This window comes from Puma concolor, chromosome A1 (assembly GCF_028749965.1).
Source record: "Puma concolor isolate L17-30 chromosome A1, mPumCon1.1.hap2, whole genome shotgun sequence".
Taxonomy (NCBI): Eukaryota; Metazoa; Chordata; class Mammalia; order Carnivora; family Felidae; genus Puma; species Puma concolor.
In genome coordinates, this window is record NC_141667.1 from 42877501 (window position 1) to 42899889 (window position 22389).

The following is a 22389-nucleotide window of genomic DNA, read 5'->3' on the forward strand; positions in this document are numbered from 1 at the left end:
TAACCATTTGAATTCTATACCTATCTGCCACTGATTCCTATGACCTTTAGCAAATTCCTTAATCTCATCCGATACTACTGCCTATTTGAAGAAATGAAGGAAACTATACTGGTCTTACAAAGCAAAGATCTCTTTTATTTTAGAACTCCTGTCCCATTTACTACCATGTTGTATTTAATCAATAATTACTTGCTCTTTTTTTAAAAAAGTAGTCACATTTTTGCTTAATTGCAGAAAATAACCAGTATTACAACAAAGATGACATTTGCTTTTAATTGGAGCCCTGTTTTAATTATCCAATGCTTGGGGCGCCTGGGTGGCGCAGTCGGTTAAGCGTCCGACTTCAGCCAGGTCACGATCTCGCGGTCCGTGAGTTCGAGCCCCGCGTCAGGCTCTGGGCTGATGGCTCAGAGCCTGGAGCCTGTTTCCGATTCTGTGTCTCCCTCTCTCTCTGCCCCTCCCCCGTTCATGCTCTGTCTCTCTCTGTCCCAAAAATAAATAAAAAACGTTGAAAAAAAAATTTTTTTAATTATCCAATGCTTTATTACTGTGGATAAATATACAATTTGTCTCCAAAAACTCCAGGAATATCTACTTTTAATTTTAGAGATTCCAAGGGCTAGGAATCACTATAATAAATGATTTCAAGTTCCTATATGCCTGTATTTCTGGTAAGGGTACCTTCCTAAAAATAACCACTACCATTTAAATTTTAAACTTCTCTAGATTATTAATTCTGCTTGAAAAGAAAATTGGCCAGTATAAAAGAAAATTTTTTAAGAACAAGTTATTTTACAACTACACTGGAATAATTTCTTCGTTAACTCCAATAAAAACTGATACCACACAGATTAGGAGCCCGGAACAGTCTACTACTTATCTAAAAGCTACTTACTCAGTTCCTACCGTCACCTCCATGTTTCCCACTTCTATCTTTTTTTAATGTTTATTTATTTTTGAAAGAAAGAGAGGTGGGGGGGGGGTAGGGGCAGAGAAAGGGAGACAAAGAATCCAAGCGGCTCCATGCTGTCAGCACAAAGCTTGATGCTGAGCTCAAACTCACGAACCGAACCGAACCATGAGATCATGACCTGAATGGAAGTCGGGACGCTTAACCAACTGAGCCACCCAGGCGCCCCTCCACTTCTATTCTAAACTAGCTTCTAACTCTCTACTTTCAATTTCAAAATCTTAATACCCAGATACCAAAGAAGTCTTCCTTAAGTAGTCTGTTCCACACTGGTCTCCTATTTCACAGAATTCCCATAGCTACTGGGATACTACTTATATCCACAAACAAACCCTTCGACAATACAATATCCTGGTGCCTTTTTTATGTGAGTATAATATACGTTGCTAGTAAGTACACTATGATAAAGTGATGTACACAAAACAACGTAGGTACTCAAATACCTATTAGATTAAAAAAAAGAATTGATTTGATTTGGACCTTATTCTTACTAAGTTTCAAAACATGAAAAAAAAAAAAACAAGCAATATAATAGATGAAAAGTTAAAAAAAAAAGTGCAGGAGTCTCATTTTCCATTTGTTTCAAATCAATGCCTTCAGACTCAGTGTTGCCTGAACAATCAATGAAGTAGACTAAAGGTATATAACCATTTAGAACACAAAAAATCTACCTTAAGGTCTGAAGAAGATGCTTAGAGAAGGCAAAGTCCACTTCTTTGCTCTCATGTCCTTTCCTCCAAAACCAATATCTAAACTAAACCTAGTTAAAAAATTAAGACAATAAAAAGCAGAAATGTAAGAAAATACATGCACAAGTCACTGAGGCTGACAAAAAAAAAAAAAAAATGCCTAAATAATTCAGAAAACCGGGGCGCCTGGGTGGCGCAGTCGGTTAAGCGGCCGACTTCAGCCAGGTCACGATCTCGCGGTCCGGTCCGTGAGTTCGAGCCCCGCGTCAGGCTCTGGGCTGATGGCTCAGAGCCTGGAGCCTGTTTCCGATTCTGTGTCTCCCTCTCTCTCTGCCCCTCCCCCGTTCATGCTCTGTCTCTCTGTCCCAAAAATAAATAAACGTTGAAAAAAAATTTTTTTTTTTTTAAATAATTCAGAAAACCAAAAGATCAATAAGAATTCAATCCTTCCAAAGAAATCTTGTGAAATAGTCTGTTACCAGTTAGATCCTGACAAAGGGATAATATTTTGATAGGGAAGGTAGAAAAGGGCATCCTAGGCATGGGCAAGAAGAGAGACAAGGACATGGCGACCAGTTAGAAGTGTTATAGTTGGAGGGTTGAAGCTAGGGTTTTCTTTTCTCTGAGAAATCTCTTTATGAAAATAAAAAAAACCCTTAGAAAATAAAATGACGAACATTTTTTTTTAAGTTTATTTAGAGAGAGAGGAAGAGAGGAAGAGAGGGAGAGAGGGAGACAGAGAGAGAGAGAAAGACAATCCTAAGCAGGCTCTGCACTGTCAGCATGGAACCTGACATGGGGCTCAAACCCACTAGAACCATGAGATCATTACCTGAGCCAAAGTCAAGAGTCTGACGCTTTAACCAACTGAGCCACCCAGGCGCCCCATGAAATAGGTATTGCTACAATACCTAAGGACTTCCAAGAACTATAAATCAGTATAACTATCGTAAGTATTCAGTTCAGCTTAAAGCAACCAAATACGTTCTATCTCTACGCCTAGGATAGTTAATAACAGAAAACTTGTTTCATGTAGGTCTTCCCCTTTAGACTATTAGTTTGGTGTGATGGTTAATCTTATGCATCAAATTGACTGGACTAAGGGATGCTGGGATAGCTGGTAAAACATTATTTTGGGGTGTCTGTGAGGGTGTCTCCAGAGATTAGCATCTGAATCAAGATTAGCATTTGAATAATAGAATAAGTAGAGATCACCTTTCCTAAAGTGGAAGGCTTGAAAAAAAAAGGGAATAGAACTAAGGCAGAGGAAGGGAAAATTCACTCTGTCAGAGCTGGGACTTCTACCCTTGGATGTCCATGCCTCTGGTTCTTGGGCCTTTAGGCTTGGGACCAAACTACACCGCTGGTTTTCCTGGGCCTCCCAGCTTGCACACCGCAAACTATGGTACTTCTCTGCTTCCACAGGTGTGAGCCAATGCCTCATAATAAATATTTCTGTATATCTATATATAATCCAGTGGTTCTCTTTTCTGGAGAATCCAGACTAATACAACATGGGCAGCCACTGTATTTGTCCTGTTCAGAACTCTACATTTCCAGTATCCAGCACAATGCCTTGCCCGCAGGGAATGCTCAGTAACATTTGCTGAACTAAAGAATGAAAAGCCATATTACAGGCTCTAACAGGCTAAGGAGTGCTTGATGTGACAGATGAGGAAAACAAAACAAGGAATACAAAAACACTCTGTACTGCAAGTATAAAATCATCAGGAAGACTCTACTCATCTTTGATTCAAATTAACCAAGTAATTACAAAAGTTTAAAAGTTACATTCAGGGCGCCTGGGTGGCTCAGTCAGTTAAGCGTCCAACTCTTGATTCCAGCTCAGGTCATGAACTCAGTTTGGGAGTTCTAGCCCCATTTCAGCTGAGCGTGGAGCCTGCTTGGAATTCTCACTCTCAGGCTTTCTTCGCCCCTCTTCTTCCCCCACTTGGAGGCAGGTCTCTTGCGCACACGTTCTCTCTCCCCACCCCACCCCAAAATAAATAGGGGCCCTGGTGTGGCTCAGTTAAGTTTCCGACTCTTGGTTTCGACCCAGGTCATGATCTCATGGTTCAGGAGTTCAAGCCCCATGTCGGGCTCCACACTAAGAATGTTGAAACCTGCATCTCTCTCCCCTTCTCTCCAGCTCTCGCTCTCTATCCCTCTCTCTCTCAAAATAAATAAACTTAAAAAATAAAAATTAAAAAAAAAAATATATATATATATATACACACACATAAATAGATATTTAAAGGTGATATTCTTAACCGGTACAGGTCTGTTCCTGTGCCTTTTACCTTCCCATCTTCAGGTCAATAATCTCAAGGTCTCAAAGTCTTTACTGAACACTAAAAAGTATGAGTGTCGAATCAGTGCTGGAAGATAGCATCTCCAGTCTCAAGATATGGTCTATCAAACTTATTTTCTTGCCAACTTACCATCATCCAATCTTTATGTTCCTTTTTGTGAGGGTAGAAAGTAAGATCTAATCTACGGATGGTATACCTGGGTGCTTGCTCAGTTGGTTAAGCATCCGACTTTGGCTCAGGTCATATTTCACGGTTCATGGGTTCCAGCCCCGCATCGGGTTCTGTGCTGACAGCTCAGAGCCCGGTGCCTGCATCAGATTCTGTGTTTCCCTCTCTCTCTGCCCCTTCCCTGCTCATACTCTCTCTTTCCAAAATAAACAAACATTAAAAAAGTTAAGAGAGAGAGAGAGAGAGAGAAGGAAGGAAGGAAGGAAGGAAGGAAGGAAGGAAGGAAGGAAGGAAGGAAGGAAGAAAAGAAGGAAGGATGGATCTGGTCTAGTACAATCTTTCTGATTCCTCTCCCCACAACCCTAAATTACCAGACTCTAACAGAGGGGTACTCTCAACCACAACACAACCCCGCTATTCTCCATTTAAATACAAGAGTCTCAAATCCTTCTGGTAGTGTGTTCATTTGATTACTTCTGGAAGCTGCAGGCATCTGTGAACTTGAGTCAGATGCTGTAACTTCTAACCTAAAACTGTCAGTACTTATTAAGCTCCATCTTATTAATGGCATTTCACGAAAACAGAACCAATAATGCAAGACAGGTTCGACTACATTCTCATTCATGGTAACTCTTCAGCCCTTTCTGAAACAGAACTAGACACAGAACTAAATACGGGTTACCTCTTGGTTTTCTATTAATTCTCAATAAACAAGATTGCTGTATAATTCTCATTCTCCTTAAGCTTCCCTAGCCATAAATGCTCTGTAGATTTGTAGCCTTTATTTTATTTTTAATACAAGACACCTAGAATTTAATGATCTGCCACCAAAAACGTAAGAGCATCCATCTATTCCTTCTCTTGCAATTTCACATTTAAAATGCAATCCAGATTTTAAAAGGCTAGCAACACGTAATTTTTATCCATAATCCTTTGGATTTATAACTTGCAGAAATACCTCTAAAATGGTTTGAGATCCAGGGCATTTTCACTAGAGAAAAGACACTCAATACCATTTGGCTACTGTAGGAAACTGAAGAATCAGGTTTAAGAAAGAAAACACTCGGAATACACAGAACTACAAACACACACACAGATTAGATGGATTTCTCCATACTGGCAACTTACTTAGACGTGAAGTAACTAAAGTTTTAGCTGTAGGGATGGCAATCAAAGTAGTAACTGATAATATGATGATCTCAAGAAATTTTAGATATTAATTCAATCTTTCAATTCTTTCTTAGAACTGTTCAACCTTTTTTAACTGGCTGATTTTCCCACCTTTACAGTCTCACAAGCCTGGGGAGGGCATTAATAAACATGGAACTAACTGGGAATTAAACAAGGCTAAAAAGGGAAAAGAAAATAAATATTGGGGGGAAAAAAAGGAAATACTGGAAATCTACCAAATGAATGACCAACCTTGCATTAAATGTTATTCAGCCACAATGACAAAGAACTTGTCCAAACAAGTTGGAGAATGGAGGTGGAACAACTCGTTCTATACCAAAATTTTTAAAACTTTTTGGTGCTGCGGAGCTCCCACCTTTGCTCGTCTGACAGTCTATGGACTCCTCAGGATATTTTAAATGCAGAAAATACACAGCATTAAAAAGGAAAATTACGGGGAAATTTCACTACAATGAAAGTACTTAAATTTGATACAGTAATGTATCTTTATTAATGCATTAAATAATGATATATGGGCAAATCTAATTAATACTATAATTCTGAAGCAGCAATGACTGTAAACAATATTCTGAGATTTCTGCAACAATAATGTGTTATGGAAATATGGTGATAAAGCCGTAAGGCACTGCTAAAGATAGTGGAGACTTCTTGCCTACCTTTATAATAGAAATAGATCTTCCCCAATTTACCATGGGGTTATGTCCTGATAAACCCATCACAAGTTGAAAATATCCTACGTCAAAAATACACCTAATACACATAATATACCGAATACCATAACTTAGCCTAGCCTACCTTAAACGTACTTAGAATGCTTAAGTTTAGCCTAGAGCTGGGCAAAATCCTCTAACACAAAACCTATTTTACAATAAAGTATTCAGCAGCTCATGTAATTTGTTAAGTACTGTATGGAAAGGGGAAACAGAACGGTTGCAGGAGTATAAACAGTTGTAAATGTACCAGGTGTTTATCCTCACGAGCACCTAGCTGACTTGGAGCTACCTCATTGCTGCTGCCCAGCAACCTCCCTAGAGAGTCATATCACATACTGCGAGCTTGGGGAAAGATCAAAACTCAAAAATTCAAAGTATGGTTTCTATTGAATGCGTATCACTCTCACACTACCGTAAAGTCTAAAAATCATAAGTCAGTCAAACGATCTGAAGTCTGGGACCATCTTTCTAGATTCAGTTAGAAGTTCATGAGAATAAAGATGTCATTGTTTCCCCTAGCTACCACTTGAGAGGGTAGAATGAGGAGTATATGTACCAGATTAAGAATCCCTGTTTCAAAACCATTTTGGGTTCTTTTAAATTTTATTAGGTTTTTTATTTTAATTCTCGTATAGTTAACATGCAGTGTTTTAGTTGGTTCAGGTGTACAATACAGTGATTCAACAATTCTATACACTGTCAATGCTCATCGTAAGTGTACTCTTTAATTCCCATCACTTGTTTCACCTGTTCCCCTCTTCCTCAAAACCCAATTTTTAAGGTAAAGACACCGCAGAGTAAGATCTGAAAAGTTGGGCATGAAATGTATGTTGTGCTCAGCAATACTACTGTCAACTAAGGCGCTTTTGTTCTCCATCCTAACCCTTCTGCTACTACTAATCCCTTGCAGACAATATCGTCCCCAAGATCCTTGAATTAATGCTATAAAATTTTCGTATTTCTCAGTCTCCTGGTTCCCTGCCCTTTGCCTTCAAAGATGCATAAATGTTCCTTAACCCAAAAAATTATAAAAACACAAAACCAAAAAATGTGCTTTGGTACATATCATTCATTACCCAGTACTAAAGGTACCATTTACTGATACAAGCAGTATTTATGGTATCTAACAAGACAAAACCAAATATAATTCCTGCTTTCATAGCTTACAGCAGTGTGTGTATGCAAATAAATAAGTAACACATTTGATGGAAAGCCCAGTGCTGAGAGGGCCCCAACTATGGCAACCCAATCTATCTTTTCTGACAAGCATTTTCCGACAAGCATGGTTGATCCCTGAAGTGTAAAATGGCTGATGGCCAGGTAAAGAGATGGATGGGAGTTAGGAGGGTGCCTGAAGTTTGGTATTCACAACAAACTGGAAGTAGCTAGCATGGTTGGGACACGGTGAAACAAGGTCACCTTTTTTCTTGCTTACCAGTTAACTTGTTGAAAACCTAGTTTCCATCTGCCATCTCACTCTCATTTTTTTTCTCGATTCCCAGCAAAATAGTTATCATTCTCACCATACTACCCAGAATTATATTTCGAAGATCACAAATGGGGGTGGCCTGGGTGGCTCAGTTGGTTTGATATCTGACTCTTGGTTTTGGCTCAGGTCATGATCTCATGGGTTCATGGGTTGAAGCCCCTCGCTGGGTTCTAGGCTGGCAGAGCCTGCTTGGGATTCTTTCTCTCCCTCTCTCTCTGCCCCTCCCCTACTCATACTTGCTCACTCTCTCTCTCACTCTAAATAAATGAACTTAAAGAAAAAAAAAGATCACAAATGATCTGATTTCTGTCAGTCCTTACTGTCACTGCTCTAATATCGGTAGTAGTATTACTGGAAGACAGCACGTGGAAAAGTGGACAATATACCTACAGCTTTCATAATACCAATTATAAAGGCTTTATCAAATTTTTAAAAGAGCATTCTAAGTAGAAACAAAGTGGATCAGTGGTTGTCTAGGGCTGACAGGATATGGCCAGTGATTGTTAGTTAATGGGTTCAAGTTTCTTTTGGGGATGATGAAAATATTCTAAAATCAGGTTATGGTGATGGTTGCACAACTCTGTACATACACTAGAAACCAATCGACTATACACTTGAAATAGGTGGTTTATGTATGTAAATTACCTCCTTAAAGGTTCTTTCTCCAGGGGTATCTGGCTGGCTCAGTCAGTTGAGCATGAGACTCTTGATCTCCAGGCTGTGGGTTCAGGTCCCTACACTGGGTGTAGAAATTACTTAAAATCTTTAAAAAAAAAAAAAAGTTTTTCCCCCAAATCTGTTCCTCCAATGTCTGATTCAATACTTATTAAGCACCTACTATGTATCTGAAACTGCAGGCATCTTTAACAAGCTCTGTAAGTAATAATTATGTATGGTTCAGGGTACTATTGTGGGCTAATACTCAAGATACCATCCCTTTGATGTTAAGGAAACATATCCACACTGAGATTTATACATTTCCTCTTAATTTTCAGCAAGAGAGACAAATTCACAACTATATGCCAAATGCATGGCATATGCTCAAAAAGAATGGAAGTCTCACAAAATTTGTCTCTAACTGAAATGTGCCCAGTATTTTAAACTATGCCTGGCACATAGTAGGTACTCATATGTTTCTTGACTGAAAGAAATTCTTGCTTATCCTCTAGAAAATACTGTAGGAGGTGTTGTGAAATTTATTCAGTTCACCAAGACACTTTTGAACATTTGAGCTTTCATTAGAAGAGTAGAAGCTAACCTTACTCTGTTCTTTAAGAGGGATACAACGTTACTCTGTTCTTTAAGAGGGATACAAAGTATTAATATCATGGAGGTTCGAAATGGGAACACCAGGATTTCAGTAAGTGGGACTCTCTGGTAAGAATAATTATAACTGGGTGCCTGGGTGACTGAGTCAGTTAAGAGCTGGACTCCTGATTTGGGCTCAGGTCATGATCTCATGGTTCGTGGGTTCGAGCCCCACCATCGGGCTCTGCACTTACCGATACGGAGCTTGCTTGGGATTCTCTCCCCCCTCCCCCCCCCCACCCCCCTCTCCCCCACTCGCTCTCTCAAAATAAATAAACTAGAAAGATTCTCTCTCTCTCTCCCTCTGCCCCCCCCACTTGCTCTTAAACAAACAACAACAAAAAAGAATAATTGTAATCAAGTGCAAACAGCCAAAAAGGAAACAATCTGACCTCAATACATAAGGAACAGCAGAGTAAAGGAAAGGAAAAGAAGGGTATTTATGTAAAGGTATAAACTCCAGTCTGAAATTCTCATTAGGAGAATTTCATTAATTTAGTTGTTACCAAGAACAATGTATTAGATACTTTTTTTTTTTAATTTTTTTTCACCATTTATTTATTTTTGGGACAGAGAGAGACAGAGCATGAACGGGGGAGGGGCAGAGAGAGAGGGAGACACAGAATCGGAAACAGGCTCCAGGCTCTGAGCCATCAGCCCAGAGCCTGACGCGGGGCTCGAACTCACGGACCGCGAGATTGTGACCTGGCTGAAGTCGGACGCTTAACCGACTGCGCCACCCAGGCACCCCTAGATACTTCTAATACAACTAAAAGACCTGGAAATTGACACTTAAAACTTACAATAATTTCATGCTATTACCTTCCAACAAGCAGCTTATAATCAGATCTTACACTCTCCTTTCTGTGAAAGTCACATTAAGGACAGAATAGTCTGGCAGTCTAGGCAAATACAACAGATTAAATACTTAGAGTAGCTTCCAGGTGAGGTGAAATATAGTAAACCTCAATTTCAGGTTAATTTGCACATCTCTCCACTATACACTTAATGAAGGCACAAATGAACAAATGAAACGTATGGATGACCTATACGATGTGTGCTTAGCCACTGTCACCATCTTGTCCCCCTTAAAAATCCTCCAGTACAAAAGTTGCAAAGTCCTTATGTTGATCTAGAGCCAAAAGAAATTGCAAAAGGCCAACACCACTAAGAAATACTAAGAGATGTTAATAGATACTTAACTTAATAAATGTCCACAACAGCAAGACTTCACTGTGAAATTCACGGACATTAGCATTTAATGACATGGTAGTAGTTTTACACACCATTCAAAGCTGAAGAAACTAGTACAATCACATTTCCATTTGTAAATTGGCAGCCAGCTACGGAGTTCAGCTGAATACTTAAGAAATACTAAGTACTACAGAGACGATAAATACTCCCACTAGGAGCTATGCATGCATCAGGTATTACTGAAGTTTTATAAATGTGTAGAAGCAAACTTTCTACAGGGTTCCATTAAAAAAGGAAATGCACAGAAATAAAATAAAAGCAGAATTTCATTATTATGAATCAGTGCCTTTTTTACCCAACACTATTCTAAGAAACGTAAAAGATACCTCAGTCAGCGAGACATGGTTCTTTCCCTCCAGAAATTTCTAGAATGCTTTCTTGTAGAATGTATCTGAGACATGTGAGTACAAAAATGATTTCAAATACTGGTGTTAGATACTTTTCAGAAATCAAAGCATTTGATTGTATGGGATTACAGTGTATTTTCCAGTGCCATGTTTCTTAGTATAGGATTTCCTGAATTAACCCAATTCACAGGAGGAGGTAAATAAGTCTTATCAAATTGTAGTTCTAGAAAGATGGGACTTGGTGGGTTGTGAGCAGGGAAGCACTATAACCTTGAAATATGGTGCAGTAAAATGGTTCCAAAAACTCTGTTACACATCAGAATCACCTGGGGAGCTTTTATAACTCTTGATGCTTAAGGCATACCCCCAAACCCAATAAATCAAAACATGTAAGTGGTGCCTGGGTGGCTCAGTCCACTAAGCATCGGACTTTTAAGATTTCAGCTCAGGTCATGATTTCACAGTTCAAGAGTGTGAGCCCCGCATTAGGCTCTGCACTGGTAGTATACAGCCCGCTTGGGATTCTCTCTCTCTCAAAATAAATAAACTTAAAAAAAATTTAAAAATAAAGAAATAAAACAAAATATGTAAGGTTAGGAGCCAAGTGTCAATTTTTTTTTTTAAAGCTCTCCATGTAACTCCAATGTGCAGCAAAGTTTGGGAACCAATGGCACAGTCTCAAGAGGCAGTAAGATCTATTTAAACAACACATTAGCTGTGTGACTTTAGGCAAATTAACCCCTCACCCTCACACTTTGTACGAAACCCCCATTACAGGACTGTTGTAATGACACAGACCATGTACAATGTCCAAACAGTTGATTCTACTTTTCTTTCTTGCACACAGATGGAAAAGGAATGTTTAGCCAAACTGAATCCAACAAACTACCCAGTTGTTTCAATAGTATGTATCAACATCATAAATTAAGACAACTACATATTAAAGTTAGAGAAAATTATTGCATCAGAGAATAGAAGAGCCGTATTTTAGCCTACTAATCCCATCAATTTATACAATGCATTAGAAAACTTCTTAAGACCTAGTTAATCCTACAAAATCCCTTTTATAAATGAAAGCCGACATTACAAATTTTAGAATTCATTCTAGGTTTAAACCTAGATGACATCACAGACAGATCTCTAACTCTTGACTCTCATCTAGTGCTCTTTCCATTTCCCTTTACATTGAGGATCAGAATGTACTCTACAGCTAAATCTTTTTGTACAATACTTCCAAGGTCCCCATTAAAACATATCCCACCGAGGACTTTCAGAAAAGGAAGAGGCAGTATTCTGGTTCCTCTAAGGAGAATAAGGCTAAGATCTCAATTGCCACTCAGTGTTCATCACTCCCACCTGATTATTTCATTAGACAAGTTGTACAGCATACTTGGTGGTGCTAAAGATTACTAACCTGTAGTCTTGCATGTGGACAAATCAACATCATATTCAGAAAAAAACTATGTAAAAATAATCCAAAAGACCAACTTAAAAAAAAAAAAAAAACCTACCCTGTCACAAAATGTAGTTTACCAAGGATTAGCAGTATTAAAAAAAAAAAAAAAAAAAAAAAAAATCAGGGGTGTCTAGGTGGCTCAGTGGGTTACGTGTCCAACTCTTGGTTTTGTTGGCTCAAGTCATGATCTCATGGTTTGTGGGATCAAGCCCCGGCTCAGGCTCCGTGCTGTCAGCACGGAGCCTGCTTGGGATTCTCTCTCTCCTCTCTCTGCCCTTCCCCCCACTCTCCCTCTCTCAAAATAAATAAACATTAAACAAATGTTTTTAAAAAATCAAATATGCTTTATCTCAATAGAGAGTGTGGGTTATACCAGCGTATACATTTGTCAAAACTCATTTGATGGCACGTTAAAAGCTATGCATTTTACTGTATATAAATTACATTTCATTTTCTTAAGTTACATCTCAGTTTTTTAAAAAAATCATTAAAACATTCATTAGTCCATGTTATGTGATTACTGATCATTTAAATTTCAAGCCACCTGACATTGTTTTGGAAACAAAAACAGTGACAAAACCCATCATTTTAACTAGTCATTTTTAGTTTGAAAGCTACTCACCTAACCTCAGAAAAACTGTTAAAGTTAAGGACGGATAATAACATACCAAAATAAGCTTAAATGATTCCATTTGTAACATTTGTTTCAAATTCAATTTATAACATTTATAGACTTCTGGACATTAAAGCTTCTTATGGGGCAGGGCGCCTGAGTGGCTCAGTCGGCTAAGCGTCCAACTTCAGCTCAGGTCATGATCTTGAGGTTCATGAGTTCGAGCCCCACATTGGGCTCTGTGCTGACAACTCAGAGCCGCTTCCGCCTGCTTCCGATTCCGTGACTCCCTCTCTCTCTGCCCCTCCCCTGCTTGCTCGCGCTCTCTCTCTCTCTCTCTCAAAAATGAATAAACATTAAAAAAAAAATTTTAAGTTCCTTACTAAACACTGACAAATCAGGAGAAAAACCTCATTAACTGATACTTTAGGTACTCTGAAACAAAATGATCTAGCTCTAAAAATGATTAAAGCCAAGGTAAAGTACATATTCTATACATGGGCTCACAAGTATTTACTTCTATTTAAGCTACAAATCAATACTGTCCAACAAAAGTTCTCATCCTGCAATCCATGGAGCCAAAGAGGGCAATAAAAATTATTAGCATCCAGTTAAATAATACAAACAATAAGTAACTTGTATTTACAGAACAGATTTTCAGTTTCTCTGAGACCAAATGCCATAAACTGAAGGAGGCAGAGTATGGCTCTGTAGCATCACATGAAAAGGTGTGAATGAAGTATGTGAACAGGCATGATTTGACCTTGACATAAAGGTAAAAATGGCTCAGAAAAATTAGGAGTTAGGAGACTCTAGTAACCTTTCTGAGAATCAGTAGTCTAATTTGCATTGAGGTATCAGGCTGTATCTCTCAGGTTTCATGCAGCTCACAAATGCTGCTACTTAATGCTACTTAAGCATCATTACATTATTCCATAACTAGAAACCCATTATAAGCCACCATAAAGCATGTTTAGTATATTGTGGATTCAGTTACCCTGAGTTAAAAATCACATTTTTCATGCATCCAGTGATCTGTAACAAATAAAGAACCTATCCAGTACAGATGGCATCTTTGTTCTTGGATAACAGCATTAGAACTTATTTGCAAGATATATGCTCAGTGCCAAAAAAGCTAAGATTAAAATTTAAGCTGCTTTTAACACTGAAGAGTAAGGATTAACTAGTACTTTATAAATATCTTCTATAATTCTTAAGATTCAGAGAGAGCAAAAAAACAAAATGGTTAAAAAAATAAGGCAACAATTCTCCCATGCCCCTTCCCAGCTTCTTTATTTTCCAATAAAAAAAAATATATTCCATTAATTTACTTCCTTCTAAATGGTACTGATAGTTTATCTGATGCAGATAGCATTTTTAATAGTCTTGAGTGGGGTTTCTATACTAAATTAAGATTCAAAGGTAAAACCTACATGACTGAAAAGTCATCCTAAAATTTCAGAGCTGGAAGTTCTGAGATCAACTAGGTCAACAACTTCTATTTAGGTTGGGTACCTTGTTCAAATAAAATCCTACCCAAAAGCTCAATTTGCAAAATTGTTTTTCTAGAAGAGTAGGAAACCCTAAACCTTTCTGTCCACTATTTTCCTTTCCTATTCCAACAGAATTAGAAAATTACTAACTTGGTAAAATCCTCTTTGCATGCCCTAGATGAGGAAACTAACTGGTAGGCCCAAAGAGGTTAAAGGATTGACTGACCCCAGACGACTCTGTCAATATCCCATGACAAATCTAGAGCTTGATAGCATAAATCCTTCTTTAAAGATCATGTTAATTCAATTCAAATTGAGGGGCACAAACAGAAGGTTGTAAAAGAAATGCAGTAATTGTTAAATAATGTTTTAGATGTTTGTTTATTTTGAGAGCGGGAGGGGCAGAGACGGAGGGAGAGAAAAATACAGTAATTTTTAACGAGCTTCCAGAAGTCAATTAACGATTTTAGTTTCTCAACTAAAGAATGACCCTAGTTTCTTAAAAATATGGAGAGTGAACACCACCCTCATTCCTGGTCTTTACACCAGCACTGGATGCTATGCTTCGGTAGAACAACAGTTCCCTTACTATTTTTTAATTAGGTCTGCTATGTGGGCCAGGTAATTTTGAGCCCTTGTTTTAGGATATCCCGAAGTATCTTAAAATAAATTGGTGGGGAGGCTGGGAAGAAAATGAGTTAAATGTAATTGCAGCAAATTCCAAATTTTTTAAAAGTAAGCTCTATGTGCAACATGGGACTTGAACTCATGACCTCGAGATCAAGAGTCACATGCTCTACTGACTGAGCCAGCCAGGCACCCAAAATCTAAATGTTTTATATTTATATCCATCTAAAACATAGGATAACACACAGACTACTTTATTTCATCTCAATAAACTAACGTCAATTTACTTTAATATTTACCAAGTAAATATTTATTGTATATATGCTATACATAGGTAACATGGAAACAGTGGGGAACAAAATGAAGGGGTGGGAAGTTATAACCACCCAAAAAAAAGAATTTATGTAAGTCTTTCTTACCCTTTTCACTTCAGCAGAAAAACAGTTCTCTCACACTTTATAGCTAATGAACCACTACTGTTCCTATGTACCAGAGTCTACCACTCCTAAAACAAATTTACTCTTTCCCCACCCTCATCCAATTACTACTTTCTGCATTAGAGACTACTCCCAGAAGCCACCCGGTATTCTTGGATGCCCTCCCCAACCAGTTCAACCAAGCTTTCTTCCTTAAAGCCAGATCCTGAAATATCATCACCTCTCCCAGGAAGCATTAATTTGAAAGCCAGGTTAATCTCTCTTTAGCTCCACCCAGTTTATAACTACAACTCTCTCTGCACTCAACATCTTATAATAGATGCCTATTATTTTGTTCACAATTTCATTTATTCATGTGCTTATTCAGTGTATTAAGCATTGCTCTTGTTGGTCTAGATCAGTACTGTTCTTAAAAAAATTTTTTTTACATTTTATTTATTTTTGAGAGAGAGAGAGAAAGAGAGACAGAGACAGAGCACACGTGGGGGAGGGGCAGACAGAGGGAGACACAGAATCCAAAGCAGGCTCCAGGCTCAGCTGTCAGCACAGAGCCCAAAGCAGGGCTCGAACCCATGAACCCTGAGATCATGACCTGAGCCGAAGTCGGACGCTCAGCCGACTGAGCCACCCAGGTGCCCCAGCACTGTTCTTAAATGAAGGCTACCAGATAAAAGGGTTTAGCACTGAAAATGCCAGATGCTTAATGCTTTTTGAAAATTATTTTGAATATGTTAAATCCAACCTGATTTGTGAAATTTCTAAAACCTCCCAGCATGGATGAATCTGAAGAGCATTATGCTAAATGAGAGATGTCAGACACAAACGACCTCATACTACTGTATGACTACGTGTATGTGAAATTCTAGGTTAAACTACAGGGATGGAAAGCAAATCAGTGGGGGCCAGGAGTGGAGAGGTGTGTTTAAAGGCAAAAGGAAAGGTGTTTAAAACTTTGGGGCTAATGCAATTGACTTTTTATTTTGAGGAAGAAAAAAACTAGACAATGTAATAAAATTCTTTAAAAAAAGGGAGGGGGGGGGAATAGGAATCACTTAAAATCTTCCATCATGTTGGATTTCACATTATCTACCTTATAAAATAAATGATTTATCACTTACAACCAAAATATCTACCAGCATTGGAGATTTTTAAGGATATAATACTATCCTTATTACTCTGATTGTTTCCACATCTGAATTAATGTATGCAATCCAGTCCTTAATTCATAAGAAATATAAAGTGGAATAGAAAAAGAGGTTACAGTGACTATGATTCCACTCAGTTTTTAGCTCTCTCTGGTTCTTTCTGCAATGTTATTTTTGAGTAATTGCTGAAAAATGGCTTGGCTTTAAACAATCTGGCCTCTGTTCTAGGTAGATACTCTTTAATCTCAAAGTCAAATTAACAACCTTTAAAGTTAACCATTTAAAAAAACCCCAATGCCTGGTCATCTCGTATCCTGATCACTATTACCATTTGCCTTCGCCAGTATCCTATCCCCCAAAAGACTACAATTTCCTCGATGTGAGGAGTTACCGACCAAGTAACTCAACAGGTTAAAGCTACTTACCGCACTGTGGTTATGTGATTAATCTTCCTTTTAATACAACTGATATGAGTCAATTTCAATACAGTAGTGCTCAAACTGCCTTTGCCATTACTCATAAAAATTTAGTGCACAAACTGAAACGCGGCTAACATTATCCTTCGTGAAAGAATAATTAACACTTTTAAAGGGACTATGAGGGATTCCGCATAGTATAATTGAACAATTTCACGTCGCATCTGCTGCAGAGATCACAAACAGACTGTCATTATGCCATCCCCTTCCTTGGACCCCACCGCCGCCTGCAGCTTTATTCTTGGCTTTTCAAAGGTTTAATCCACTCAGGGCTGCTAAAGGGGGAATCAAGGAAGGGTCACTTGTGAACCCCAGCATAGAAAAGGGCAGGAATATGTGGTTGAGTCACGTCGTTCCGCCATTTTCTAAGCGGAGGAGGAAGACATGTTGGAACAAAAACACAACAAAAGAGCAGCCATTTCCCAAGCCAGCTCCAATAGCAACCCGAACTGGCCGAACCCGGTCACTTGGCAGCTTCAAATCCACTTCCCTGGATAAACCTAAGAACATCAGAGGTGCCGGCGCAAAGAAAGCAGCAGACAACCCTTCCGCGTAGGGATCAAAGACGACCCGCACACTTAACTGCAAATGAAAGCCTCGGGAAGAATGACGGAAGCTAAATGGAGCACAATGTAACAAAGTGAAATTCTACGCGAAGTTGGCAAACTGAAAATTTACTCAGTGATTGTGGCGTCTCACGGTTCACAGGAAACCACCGGCTATAGTAAACCCAGGAAACTCAAACACCAAGGCCCGGATCCAGCCGGTGGTCCTACCTGCCTCTACCCATTTCCCCCATTTCCATACTTCCCTCCGTGCGCCGCCTGTTTGCTTATGGGTTCTTACCGTATGTGGGGGATGCCCACCCCACCTTGAAGGATCTTATAGAGTTTGCTCTCGTACAGCAACTGGGGATGCCTGGCCTTCTGAGATTCTAGCTTCACTGCCACTTCCTGCAGGGGAGAGAGGGGACGATGGCATCAACATCCCTAAGGATTCAATGTCACTTGGGAAAGGAGGGGAGACGTTAGGAAAGCTCCGACTCGAGACTACAAGGGGAAGTACGAGGCCCAGAGAGAAAGCTCTCTTTCAAATTGTAAAACGAGGCAACCGGCCTCAAAGGCCTCTTCAGGGGATAGTGACGAAATCGGCACGTCCTCGAAGGTGCAGGAAAATGATTCATCCAGAAAACGTAATGAAAGGTTTAGAAGGAAACTGACGATCGCAAGCAAGAACCCCAACAAAATAAATCCATATAGAGAGAAAAACACGGGGATCCCAGAAATACGGTTTTGCCGTTCTCACCTTAAACGACGGCTTAAAAAAGTTCGATTAAGGTGCATTTTCAACAAGCTGGGAAACTTCATAGTTCTCCCAACCTTTCTATCGGGTTCTTTGCCTTTTAGGGAAAGAGAGCGGGGGAGGTTCCTAAGCCGGGAAAACTGGCTCCCTCTGGACTCCCCTCCCCAGTACGTGCGTGCGGTGGGGAAAGGCCTGAGCACTTTGGGGGTTGGGGTGGGGAGTGAGGGCTGGCGCAGCGTGGTCGTGAACCCCACCCCAGGTGATTACCTCGCCGTTGGTAATGTTGATCGCCAGATAAATGTCCCCGAAGGAGCCAGACCCGATCTTCCGTACCAGTTTATATTTCCCTCCGACAATGAATTCGGCCTTGGAGCCGCTGCTGCTCGCCATCCTGAGAGACGAAGATGGAGGCTGGGGCCAAGCCCCGACACCTCTGAGGGGAGAACAGAGGCCTCTGGGGCTCGTCCACTGAGCAGGCTGCGGAGGAGGGCGGCAGGAAACGGCAAGCGCTGACTCTTTCCAGGCGTTACAGGGCCTAGACTCGGTCAAGGGGAACCTGATCACCGCCGCTCAGTCCGGCTTCTTTTTGCCAGGCCGCAGTTTATGAGGGGGTTCTCGTGGTTACCAGGCTGGGCCACTTGTTCCTGGGCGGCCGCCGCTGCCTCGCTTTCACGGCGACGTCGCGGGCTGGAAAAGGGGCGCGGTGGTTTAGGGCGGCGATACCGCTGCCACCACTGCCGCCGGCTCCCGCCCGGAGGGACTCCTGTCACTCCGCCGACGCCGCCATCTTGTTACTCCGGCTCCAGCCAACACAAAATGCCCCCAGTCCCCGGGAGCCGCTTCTTCACAGCGCAGAGCACTCTGGGAAAGGGATCTCAGGCGCTAGCCCCGGAGGGTCGGCAACCAGAGGGAGGGCGGAACCGGATCCGTGAGAGTCGCGGCCCACGCTTCGAGCGTCACCCCGTCACCGCCCAACTGCGCCTGCGTAATGCAATCCTGCTGCTTGCGCAGGCGTGCAACGGGCTCTCCTCACCCCCGCCCGGGGCTCACTTCCACTTCCGGTTGTTGGCTCGTCCAACCTTGCTACCTGTTAAACAGTCACGTCGAACCCGCCTGGTGTCTGAAAGGTCCCGTGGCCCGCGGCCTCGAGAGCTTGTTAGGGAGGAGTCACCTTCGTTTTTCGTGGAAGATGGGAACTTCTGGCCTCCTTGGGAGTTGGGTGCTGACCTTTGCTCCTTATCTGAGGCCCTTTTTTAACCTTCGATCTTTCCTCCGGCCACTCCCTCAGACCGGCTTATTCCAGCCCAGTTCTGTTTTGCGAGAGGCTGTCACCTCTGGTGGAGAAGAAGAGCAAAGCAGACGTAGCTGGGCTGCGTTTGCTCAGGGTTCCCGGTTTTGGCTGAGTCTATCCAGCTCTTTAGTCTTAAGAATTAGAGTTCTGCGCTTTATGGAGTTTTGGAGAAGCTCATATTACAGGAAGGGAAAAGAAGGAAGCAGGAGTTATCCTGCCGCCCTATGTCTTTGTGTTGTTTCTCCACTGATACAGTTGGTCCCCAGGGAAAAAACCAATACCCGACTGAATTTTAGTGGCAGATCAGTCAACAGAATAAAATTTACAACTGTGGGAAAACTGCATGTAGAAGTTATTATTCCACCGCCCCCACCCGCCTCCAAAACAACTCCGTAGTGACTGGTCATATTCAAAACTGTAGTACTGATCCAAAAAACATAGGGTGGAAATAACTATCACAAAAATAAAATTGATAACGTTTAAAACAGCAAACTGTAATGTTACTGTTAACGTGTATAGAGGAAAACTTTTTACTATAAGTTGATTTTAAAAAATGTTGACCACATTTTGGTTTATAAAATTTGACCCGAGAAAACGGCTTAGTAGTAATGATCACAAAAGAAAGCTCCGCAAGCTGATGCTATTAACTGTAATATGAATCAAACCCCACTTGTAGAAGTTTAAGCGAAATCTCTCAAAATAGTTTCATTAAAATGGAAATGGAAAAAAAATTGTAGACCCGACTGCAACCTTGAAAGCTGATTAAGTAATTAGTAATGGGGTTCATCCTGAAAGATAACTAAAATTCCTCCATGTGATTCTGATTCCTACTTAAATACTTGTATTCATAAAGCTCTAGTCCAAATATGTTGAATGTGAAAACAGATCCCCTAAGGTTTAGAATGAAGTTTTGATGCGCTACCTAAACTCACGCTGTCTGTCTCCCAAATCAGCACTATTAGACATTTTCCTTTAGTGACTCTAAAGCGCGGTTGGCCTACTTAAAATTCCTTGCTATTAGATTCTGGTCTTTAAAAAAAAAAGAAAAGCCAGGTGTAAGCATCTTGAAGTTTCCAGAGATAGCTACTATTCTGCTGATTTTCTACCACAGACATCCAAAATTTAATGGATTCCACACCTTGAGGAGATCCCCACAGGGCAGATGGGGCATACATTTAGAGGGATTTTTTTTTTTTTTTTTTGGAGGGGGGAGGGGGTCTGGTGAGGATACAACTCCATTGTGGAATGGGAGATGGGATGGGATGGAGGCAGAGGTGTGCATGGAATGGACTAGATTAGGGATTTCCAAAGGTCGGTGTAGGGACAAGGGCAAGTCTAACAGTTTTCCATAAAGATATTAGGAGCATAAGAGCAGTATAACGCATTTTTCTTTGATTTTATTTAATTTCAAGTTGTACTTTATTCTTAGATATTTGTCTTCCTACACATGTCATTAAAGTGCCCTGTTAGGTGCCTGGATGGCTCAGTTGGTTAAGCATCTGGCTTCGGCTCAGGTCGTGATCTCACCATTCATGGGTTTGAGCCCCACATCAGGCTCTGTGCTGACAGCTCAGAGCCTGGAGCCTGCTTGTGTCTCCCTCTCTGCCCCTCCTCAGCTTGCGCTCTGTCTCTCTCTTTCTCAAAGACAAATAAACATTAAAAATAAATTTTAAAAAAGTGAAGTGCCCTTTTATAGGAGCACCTGGCTGGCTCAGTCATAAGAGCATGCAACTCTTGATCTTGAGGTGGTGAGTTTGAGCCCCACATGGGGTGTAAATAGATAAAATGAATAAAACATTAAGAAAAAAAAAAAAGCTAACAGTTTTTAAAAAATAAAGTGACCTTTTATAAAATGGCCCTAATAGGGGATGGTTGTTTTGTTCTTTTGTTCATACCCTTACTTATCAAAGTTAAAAGTCGACCTGTTTATGCTTGCCTCCTTTTTTGTTGTTGCTATTTATTTTGAATTTTTATAGGCTTTCAAAATCAAACACTCTAGTACTCACTAGTCTAAATGACTTTTAGACGACCTTCCAACTCTGAGATGTGATGATGATTTTATGTATATATTTGGTGAGCCTCCTGATTTGTCTCCTGCCTGTCCTAGTCACTATTCCAGCACTGACAATTTCCAGCAAAATGCTCTAAAATGCCGTATGAGTAGCTGTAGCCTTTTCAAATGTGATTTCAGTTGATTCCATCTAAAGATTTAAATGTGTCAGATTTAAGAAGGCAAAAGCTGGGGAGGGGGTGTTTAATGTAGAAAATAAAAGTTTTTAGGTGTTGGCTATGACTCAGCCTTTTCCTTAAAATCATGCATCATTTGTGGTAATTTTCAACCTCAGCAATTGAAGAATTACCTGTTTTTAGTGCTACTATTAGAGTTACAAATCATTCTGTACTTACTGAATCAGCAGCAGCTCTGGTGTAATGGAGGGAGACTTCCAAAATGTGCCAAAATGCAATTCCTGGATCACATGAATTCACTAAAAATACAACGAAAAATATAGACTAAAAAAAAATTTGAGAGCTTCAGAGAAATGTAGAGATCATCTAGTTCAGTAATCATATTGTTAAATGCTTTGCCATGGACTGTAGCTTCACACGTATCACTTGTGTCGCACTAGGACAAAAGTGGCTTGTCCAAGATCACACAGCTCTCAATGGCAAAGAAAGCACTAGAACCCGAACGTCTAACCAAAGGAAAGAGAAAAAGGAGGGGTAGAATGAAAATTGGAACAGTTATGCCCCAGTGATTACTTTTATGTTCATGGGTCAAGATGAATTGAAAACCTTTTTTTGTAAAGCCCCAGTGTTTACCCAAGGAAAGGGCACTGGTAACCAGAGTGCATTTTGAGTAAAATGTTAAAGACAAGCACAACAATTATAGATGGATGTCGTAGGGAGGAAATTAAAAACAAGAGTGGTCTGCCTATCTCCGGGGTGTTTGGTACAAATAAACAGAAAAAAAAAAAAATGAAATGTCTTAGAAGACGTCAAACACTGTCTCAGGTGTTGTTTAACTGTTAAACTGCCTTGTGCACAATCAGTATCAGATGAGTAGTGGAGTGATTGAAAAAGAGACCATCAGAAACATCCTGTTGGGTC

At 40.3% G+C, this 22389-nt stretch overlaps 1 protein-coding gene across 8 annotated transcripts in view; it reads right to left on the bottom strand.

Moving 5' to 3' along the window:
* The window catches only part of CSNK1A1 (casein kinase 1 alpha 1), a 48121-nt gene extending 29208 nt beyond the window's left edge, over nucleotides 1-18913 (bottom strand). For 3 of the 8 annotated variants that reach the window (XR_015250056.1, XM_086706335.1, XM_086685600.1), the window contains exons 1-2: nucleotides 18258-18913; nucleotides 17535-17641 (exon numbers count right to left, since the gene is read on the bottom strand). Coding sequence is in view for 6 of the 8 variants with exons in the window: in XM_086706335.1 (XP_086562461.1) it covers nucleotides 17535-17641; nucleotides 18258-18380 (230 nt within the window). In the remaining 2 variants the exon portion in view is untranslated. The remainder of the gene's footprint in view (nucleotides 1-17534; nucleotides 17642-18257) is intronic. The other 5 variants (XR_015242545.1, XM_086711843.1, XM_025924302.2 and 2 more) reach the window with 5 other exon arrangements.
* Between the last annotated feature and the right edge of the window lie 3476 nt (nucleotides 18914-22389).